This window comes from Impatiens glandulifera, unplaced genomic scaffold (genome assembly GCF_907164915.1).
Source record: "Impatiens glandulifera unplaced genomic scaffold, dImpGla2.1, whole genome shotgun sequence".
Lineage (NCBI taxonomy): Eukaryota > Viridiplantae > Streptophyta > Magnoliopsida > Ericales > Balsaminaceae > Impatiens > Impatiens glandulifera.
The window spans coordinates 21,926-31,054 of record NW_025919373.1 but is presented as its reverse complement, the minus strand read 5'-3'; the positions used below and the strand labels follow the sequence as shown (position 1 = coordinate 31,054).

At 33.7% G+C, this 9,129-nt stretch overlaps 1 protein-coding gene across 1 annotated transcript; it reads right to left on the bottom strand.

Moving 5' to 3' along the window:
- Positions 1 to 601: 601 nt before the first annotated feature.
- On the bottom strand, positions 602 to 8,609 carry LOC124917869 (auxin-binding protein T85-like). The gene is made up of 5 exons (XM_047458147.1): positions 8,429 to 8,609; positions 7,969 to 8,075; positions 7,410 to 7,613; positions 3,173 to 3,240; positions 602 to 980 (listed from the first exon to the last, which is right to left on the bottom strand). Exons 1-5 carry the CDS (start codon positions 8,526 to 8,528, stop codon positions 875 to 877), a joined length of 585 nt encoding a protein of 194 aa, XP_047314103.1. The 5' UTR covers positions 8,529 to 8,609; the 3' UTR covers positions 602 to 874.
- Positions 8,610 to 9,129: the final 520 nt, after the last annotated feature.

The window sequence follows — 9,129 nt, the reverse complement described above, 5'->3', positions numbered from 1 at the left end:
CCAAAAGAATACTCAGAGGGTGAAATTAAGATCCAGTTTAGGCACTCAGATGGGTTAGAAGAGCTATGGAGCCCCCCTGCTCCTGAAAATGAGAAAGCAAAACAGGGAATTTTGAAGACAACCGAGACCACATTGGTTCATGGTAAAGGTGCAAAGAAGGTACTTCACCTCAAAGATGATGGAGGAGAGACAGAGAAACAACCAAAGGATATTAATATTTTAGAGGCAGAAAACACAACAAAAGTGAAGCCTTTGAATACTAAAAGACCTCTTCCAAGTGTAACTTCTAACATAAATGAGAAATCAGATGAGTTTATCCGACGGAAAAGAGAAGACATGAGAAGGAACTACAACCTTGATCAGCCATAGCTTCGGATGTGTTACAACTTCAACTATACATATATGGTTGTATCATCTATATGTTGTGGGTTTAATTGTACACTTTTAAGTCTGCTAATAAATCTGATTGCCTCCAATTGTTTGTTTGTATGCATGCAATTTAGGATATACTGAATCCATTCATGTTTCAAATTAATATGTATGGGATCGAAAATAAAAACATGAACAAAAATTAAAGAATATGGTTAGAGAACATAATAACACTACTAAAGTCCACATTATCTACTATAAACTAAAACTCAATTAATCCCTTTACACTCATCGTACTATGAGGATCATAATCAGATATGATTTTAAAACATTTGCATGGATGAAACATATACACTAAACGTCTCCTTGTCTTTGTTGAGGAGAGTGAGAAAGCTAAAGTAACGTAAGGTTAAGAACATTTAACAGTAGGAGCTAAAGCTCATCTTCGGTCTCTGTTTGAAAACACTCTTTATCCCAATAGTAGGGGAACTTCTATCTGTAGGAGCTAAAGCTCATCTTTGATCTCTGTTTGAAAACACTCTTTATCCCAATAGTATGGGAACTTCAATCTGGCTGCAGTATGAGGCATGAACCAATCATCGTATATGAACCTGAAAATGTATATGCAAACTCAAAGTTAAAACAAGCCAAAACCTTCAAGCACTTTACATATGCTTCTTCAAAATCAACTTTTTTACAACTTCAAGAATATTAGACCTAACACTTAGACAGAATGTACTTAATTGGGAACACTTCACTTTGCTCAAAGAGAGCACTAAATGATCTGGAAAGAGGAGTTTGAGACTTCATTTGGGGAAAATATGGAAAAGTGGCAAAGAGTCAAGTGACAGCCAATGTGGTTACCTAAAGAAGAGGTTGGTATTGGAATCAGAAATCAATGTTGAATAATGCATTAATACTTGGACATCTATGACATTAAGTAAAAAAGAAGACACATTGTTGGATATTAGGGTTCATACTCATGCATATAATAAAGAAATGAACACTTGCAGTCTTGAATTGAAAACTGGATTGTCTTGGACTATAAGAAAATTAATAAGGGACGTGATATTATCACTTGTAGCAACCTCTATTGGGAATGGAGAAAAAGAAAAAAGGCATGATGCACTTAAGCCCACATGGTCAATTATGAGTCCAGTTCATAATGGCATCATTGGCATGTAAATGTCCATAATTAAGGATCTTGGCATCAGTCAAACGAAGAGGAAATGACAAAGGTACCTGGTGATATCATAGACGTGAAGAGGCATAATACATGAGGTTATGAGATATTAGAATCAATTGAGAGATGACTTGTTCAAATGGAAAAAATAAATCATGGGAGATTTATTTTGAATAAGGTTTGAGAATCTGTTTGACCGGTGAGGAAGTCCAATATCATTCATCAATTTTTTTAATTAAAGGAAAATAGAATGACACCCCACAATCATGGTCGCTTCCAGATAGAATCGAACCCGTGACCTTTTGGTCTCTTAAACCGACTCTTACCACTAGGCTACCTTGGTGGGGAATATCATTCATCTTATCAATGGTCATTCAAGAAAGATTGAGCTAATAAAGAAATTATATGTCCAATACCATGCAAAGGGATGTGTTATGTGATGATGGAAAGATAAATCATGATCATATCTTCTTTGATTGTCTATTTTCAAAAATGATAAGATGTATGGACTAAACTTGGAGGTAAAGGGGAGAGAAGAAGGTGGAGAATGATTGAACAATGGTGCATCATCATGACAAAGGATGATTCTCTCTTCTCTACCAGCCTAACATGTGCAAAGGCTTGTGCAATTATGAGATATGGGCATAAATAAATAATAGGACATTTGGAATAGGAAGAGTGAAGCAGGTAATTAAATAAGTGACAATGGTGGTGAAGATCAAAGCCAAAGATTGGAAACCACATCATTACTTGATGGAGATTGTAGAAGATAGGATTTGGATCCAGTTCCATCATTAAAAGTCGAGATTATGGACAAAGGGAGATGGCTAGATTTTTCAAGTAACTCTTGGAATTGGTTTTGATTGTAATTGATTAATGGTCATTGGGCTCTCACATGTGAGATTTTTCCAATGTGTGAAATGATGTGGTGAGAGTAAAAAAGTTGTGCACTGCACACAAATGTTGTTTCTCAAGAATTTTTAAAGTTTCCCAAAAAATAAAGAAATTAACTAAACACCTCCTTTGATGAGTCATAACACTAATCAGATCTTTTCTTGCATGAGCACTACTCTGGAGATGACATCTTCAAAGTCCTGATTGTGTTTCATTTGAACTCTTCCTATCTTTTGTATTTCAAAATATGGCATAAAACAATAAAATATGTAAAAAAGATAGGATAAAACTAGAAAATTATATTTTCCAAAAACAAGCTATAAATTTATAAGAAAAGTTACTTCACTACTCTAAACAGAAGCAGGCGAGGCCCGCGCGCACACACATATATATGATTAACATAAAAAATCATTAATTTTTAAAAAAGGGAAAAGACCCTTGAATAAAATTAATTGAAGTAAAATCCACATTTTTTCAAATCCATAAAACGGACGGAATTATCGGATTGCTCCTTGGAGCAAATACTTTTATGCACACCTCCTCTAGTGGATCTACACCATCCTCTATACTCATAATTTCACCTTTTTTTGAATTTGATCCACTATTTTAACTCATTCTATAATAACTAAAAAACCATTTTCTTTTAAAAAAAATGTGGATTTTAAGTCACAAAAGCCAAAATTCATGACATATATATATATACTACTACAAAATAGGATAACTTACACTTTGACAGGTGGTCTTGATATAATTGCAAGATATTGTAGATCATCATCTTCATTTGTATTCCAGATCTGTGCTTAGTATATAAGAATCACCAAACCATTAGTAAAATACATACTGTAGCAAATATTTTGGGTTCACAATACAACTTGACTAGGAAAGTTTGTGTTACTTGCCAAACAGGAACTACAATTGAATAGGATGAGAATTAGGATACAAAGTAGATGAGAAACATAGAAAGGGGAGAACAGCTCAAGCCCTAATTGAGAAGAAAAAACAAATTATTCAAGTTCTTTCAGTACCAAAATTCAACATCTTCCAAAGCAATTAGACACTACTACTCATATAGAGAGTTAGATCGCTACCTTTGAAGCATATTCTGAATAAATTATAAATATTAGATTTATTCTAATATGTTGTTAGAGTTTGTGGTGGCCCGAATTCTTGTTGGGCCGGCGGATATGAACAATGTAGACTTAATGAGTTTGACCCCCTTTAACTTATATACCCTATATATATATACATTGTATTTTAGGGTTAGACAGCACATATAGAATACAGTCGTATTTTCTCTTATCAAATTTTTTTTATGTTGGCCACCAAAATTGTACAAACTTCGATATAGTGAAACCTTCTCTTCTGCCCGTAGTTTTCATCCGTACAGAATTTTCCACGTAATTCTTGATGTTCGTTTTTTTTCTTTTCGCTTTTATTGTGGTTCGATTATAACAAATTGGTATCAAAGCCAAGTTTTTTGTTTTATTTTTGGTCATGACCACTATGAAATACGATATTCTGTTGTTGGATCGTAACACTAGAGTTTCGTTATGGCAAGTGAAGATGCGGGCTATTTTGGCACAGATGGATCTGGAAGATGCGTTATTTGGCGCTAACAAGACACCGTCTTCGTGGACTGATGAAGAAAAGCAACGATCGGATCGTAAGGCTCTATCACATATTCATCTACATCTATCGAATCAGATTCTTAAAGATTGTTTGAAAGAAAAATCAGCGGATGCGCTCTGGTTGAGATTGGAGCAATTGTGTATGACGAAAACTCTTACTAACAAGATACATTTGAAGCACTTGAAGCAGCGCCTTAAGGTACATCTTTAAAAAACTCAAACTTCCCATTATCAACATGAGCCGCCTTCAAGTGTAGCTTGTTAGTAAGAGTTTTTGTCATACACAATTGATCCAATCCCCTCCAGAGCGCAGCAGCTGATTTTTCTTTCAAACAATCTTGAAAATCTGATTCGATAGATGCAGATGAATCTGTGATAGAGCTTTACGATCGAATCGTTGATTTTTTTCATCAATCAACGAAGACGGCATCTTGTCAGCGCCAAATAGCGCATCTTCCAGATCTATTTGTGCCAAAATAGCCCGCATCTTCTCTTGCCATAACAAAAATCTGGTGTTACGATCCAACAACGGAATATCGTACTTCATAATGGTCATGACAAAAAATAAAACAAACAAAACTTGGCTCTGATACCAATTTGTTATAATCGAACCACAATAAACGATAATAAAAGCGAAAAGAAAAAGATGATTGTATTCTATGTGTTGTCTAACCCTAAAACACAATATATATATATATATATATATATATTGTGTTTTAGGGTTAGACAACACATAGAATACAATATATATATATATATATATATATATATATATATATATATATATATATATATTGTGTTTTAGGGTTAGACAACACATAGAATACAATATATATATATATATATATATATATATATATATAGTATATAAGTTAAATTTTGTGATGTTTTTTATTTTTGATATTTACATGTTTTAGCGCTTTATTTTCAAATAGCCCTCGCTACGCTATTCGCTATACGCTATAGCCATGAGAAGCTTTAATAATAGTGTTTAATTGTGGTAAATTGATGTAAGGCGGGAATCATTGTTATGAGTATTGAGTTGATAGTGAAGTGACTTACGAGGGAAGTTTGAGGGAACTTCTTTTGAGATTTAAGGGATTCCTACTCTTAATACTATGAAGATCATAAGGCTAATCAACAACATTGAGGTATACATTCTTATACACTATGGAAAGAGCAAGCTGGAAGTTACTAAAGGACCTCCTTTACAAGTGATTGTGGCCATAATAGACTCATAACTGACAGTGATTGTGTGGATTTCAATTGGAGTACACAAGACTTATATTTCACCATAAGTGATTAGTTCTCTCTTCACATGGCATAGTCCATACCAGTTTATGTGACAATACCCCTAGCATAATAAGGTTGACAGATGAAAAATCGATATCTTATGAAGATTGTCAGACCACATGCCCTAACTTCTTATTCACAATTCACATACCTAAAATGTTCAAAGAGGGGCTCTAACTACTATCGATCTAATCAATGGTCTGTCTTCAAGGGACTTAAAGGGTCTGCCTTCTTATTCTGACAACGTTTCTTCTCAGCTTCTCCTTCGACTGTCTCTCTTCTTCTTTGTTTCCTTTCTTCCTAATCTCTCTCTTCTTCTTGTTGCGTGTAACACATATATACCAAACATAAAGCTATACATTTTACATCCAAAAACAGCTAAGACAACTACATTGACTCTAGCCCATTAAATAGCTTTTATAGTCTTGTTACTTCTCGTCCCATTCTTGTTGTACCAAGTTATTGTGAAGTGTATCCAACAGGATAACTATGTTGTTAATCTTTATTTATAGAAGATAATTATCCTAGAAGTAATTATCCTATCATTCTAGGAGAGGGCATCTATATAAGAATTATTGTTTATTATGTATTTAATGGCAGACCCATGAATAACATTTATCACAATAAAACATTTTGTATTTCGCAAATACTAATTATATTAGGCAACATGTTGTCCTTCTTTAGAGTTATTCCATCTCCTCCAAACGAAAGACCTTCTCCATTACCGTACGGATTCACTCAGATTACGGTTTTTTAGTTAAGGTTTGCAATCAAACTTTTGTCAATTGTTTGAGGCAATGAAAAAGGAAAGAAAGAATGAAAAATGGTGAAGATTATGCACACTCATCGCATATGTGAGGCTCTAGTATCAAATTATGCATAACAAAGTATAAACCTAAGCAAAGAAAGGATAGATATCGAGGCATCGGGATGAGAAGGCACAAGAATGGGAAGGGTGGAGAAAGAATCAATTGGAAAGAAGATATGAATTATATAATTACATAATTTTCCCCTACTATTTATAGAAATCGTTTCGAACATTCACTAAATAACTCTAACTACCCTTAAATACCTATACAACACTAATAATATTTGTACTAGTTCTAAAACATATCTGTAATATTTTTTAACCTAGGCCTTGTTTGTTGTGGGTTATTTAAGATTAATCACAAATAGTCACCATCCCATCTTACCACATCAATCACATCATCCAAAACCATCAACCAAAATACCATCTATTTCTTTTTTTTATAAATATATTCCATTATATATTTACACCCCTAAAGCCTTTCCATACATTTATATAGCCCTACACGAACAAAGTTATTTGGGAACAACCCTAAATAAGACATAAACAAACAAGGCCATAATAAACATATCATTACTCCCTCTTTTAGATATCCTTGTCCTGAAAGAATGGGTGGGGTTTGTACAATGTCACATCCTCTTTTTTGCCCGTCTATCATCTACAATCTTCTAAAAACGGAATGAAAACGGATTTTGTTGCATGTGAAACATGACTTAGAATAGAACAAGATGATACTTAGCACTGAAAGTAGATGAAAAACAAAGGGGGAGGACGGATAGAAGAACAGACCAGCGCCCGTATAAAAAGAGAAACTGAATTATTCAAGTTTATTCGATACCAAATTAAATATATTCCAAAGTGATTACATCCAACTACAATACTAAGTTACTAACTAACTATTTATTGTCAAATATTAAGCAGCTCTAGGTTGCGTGTTACAATAATAAGTATTGTAACAATTTGGTATTGAACAACAAAGTGGAAAGATTCAATGTATTATCAATTACAAAATGGCATGTAAATCACATATTCATCGTGGATCTATGTAACTGCAACTTTAGCATTCGTGACATTGTCCACGAGTATATTTGTTTTGGTACTAACATTAAAAACAAATATAAATAATTTCCAAACTTTCTACAGAGGCTTGAGTTCCTGTCCACATGTTCTAGACAAATAAACTATATAGACATCTTAACATTCATCCAATTCACTAAAGGGATCTATAATTTACCTGGTGAACATCATTTACTGGGATATGAAATGTGCTATTTGCAAAGATAAGAATCTCTTGAGGTTTTCCAGGGTGCTTAATATGTGAATTGGAGGAAAGATATAGAGTGCCACTCCCCTTTATGACAACAAAAATCTCTTCGCATGAGTGTCTATGGATAGGTGTGTGTGCACCTGGTGCAAATGTTTGCAACCATACCTCAACCTGTAGAGAATAAACAATTGAATTTAGAGGAAAAGAAATTAAATCTGCTTTGGATCATTCTATTGCAAGTTATTTTTCTTTTTTGCTATGAATTCTATTGCTAATTTTCTACAAGGAAGGGGTAGGAACAAATAAAAAAAAAATCCAGTCATTAATAAACATACTGACAGTTTCACTTTCAACATTAATGTTACAGAGTATGCTTCCAGTTAGTTTCTGGAACTCAAGCTTCCAATAAGACATGTACACACGACAAGGAAGCAATATATTAAAGAAACCTTTAATTTGCTAAGTTTAGGCCCAACTGAAATTTGTTCTAAAACTGAGACCATATCAATGCCAAGTTTAGTGTTACCTCCTTCATTCCATGTGCCAATGAACCAGCAACTGTAATGTGAGACAAACCAGGTCTCCCATAGTTATCCTCATGTAGCTCACTGATATTCCTCACTAAAGGTAATTCTGCACCCAAATCAGAAACTAAGTTATTTACCCACAAACTCGTAAAATTTCCCAAAGTTCAAAAGGATTATGATTGAAATTGACTACTCATATTGTCAATAGTGAAAGAATAAGAATCATCTAATCAGATTAATCGATGATAAACAAGAAAAATATGGACCTAAAAGGTAATTTGACGGATCAATAATGAATTAAAGAAAGGCACCCTAATTATCAAGGAAAGCAAAATATGAATAATAAACTAGCAAGCTATGAAGAAGAAGCAAATTAACTACAAAACTAGAAATCATTTTTAATACGAAATCAGAGAAGAAAGGTAGCTTCGAAACAGATGAGAAGTTGTAAAACCCTACCACCAACTGAACAGCGAGAAGCTTCGGCCAAAGACCACAAGGATATGAGTAATGGTAAAATAGTGAGCCAGCTGAAGTCCATCCTACTGCAAGACTGCATTTCTCCCTTTCTGCATGCTGGATGAATCTGCACTACGGTCGGTACAAGAACTTAGAGTGTTTCGGTCGGATATCTTTGAATAGGTCGGTTCGTACTAATCCACGTCTCAATATCTCATACCCTCATTTGGAAAACGGGTCGGATCCGACCTTTTGTAATGAAATTGTACCTCTATGGCCGGTTTGATCCGGTTTTTTTAGATTTTTATTTTTGTATATTTACTAAAACTTTTTTATAAATTCTTTTTTATCCCATTATTATTATTTAAACATAAAATAATTCATTTATGAATTAAATAATAAAATATATATTTTTTTTTTTAAATTAAATTAAAATTTTAATAATTAAAACAATTAAAAACTTAAATAACTTCGGTTAAATCGCTTCATTAATTGTTGCTGAAATTATGTTTAATTGTTGCAGAAGGATTCAGCGATGTCGGGTCAGCACTTCATTTTCATCTAGCGTCCAAGAAGACGCCACGCATGCGGATGTAATGGAACACGTGCGCGCCTGGTAGGGTTGTAAATGAATCGAATCGAATATTACTGTATTCGATTCGTATTCGTGAAACTATTCGAATATTCGTATTCGTATTCGA

What these genes read in the sequence shown, in the direction of transcription:
- LOC124917869 (XM_047458147.1), bottom strand. Translation starts at nt 8,528, where the DNA reads ATGCAGTCTTGCAGTAGGATGGACTTCAGCTGGCTCACTATTTTACCA. An exon ending in CAGTAAATGATGTTCACCAG is followed by an intron (nt 3,241 to 7,409) that starts GTAAATTATAGA and finishes TACTAAGCACAG; the next exon opens with ATCTGGAATACAAATGAAGA. An exon ending in TCAAGACCACCTGTCAAAGT is followed by an intron (nt 981 to 3,172) that starts GTAAGTTATCCT and finishes ATACATTTTCAG; the next exon opens with GTTCATATACGATGATTGGT.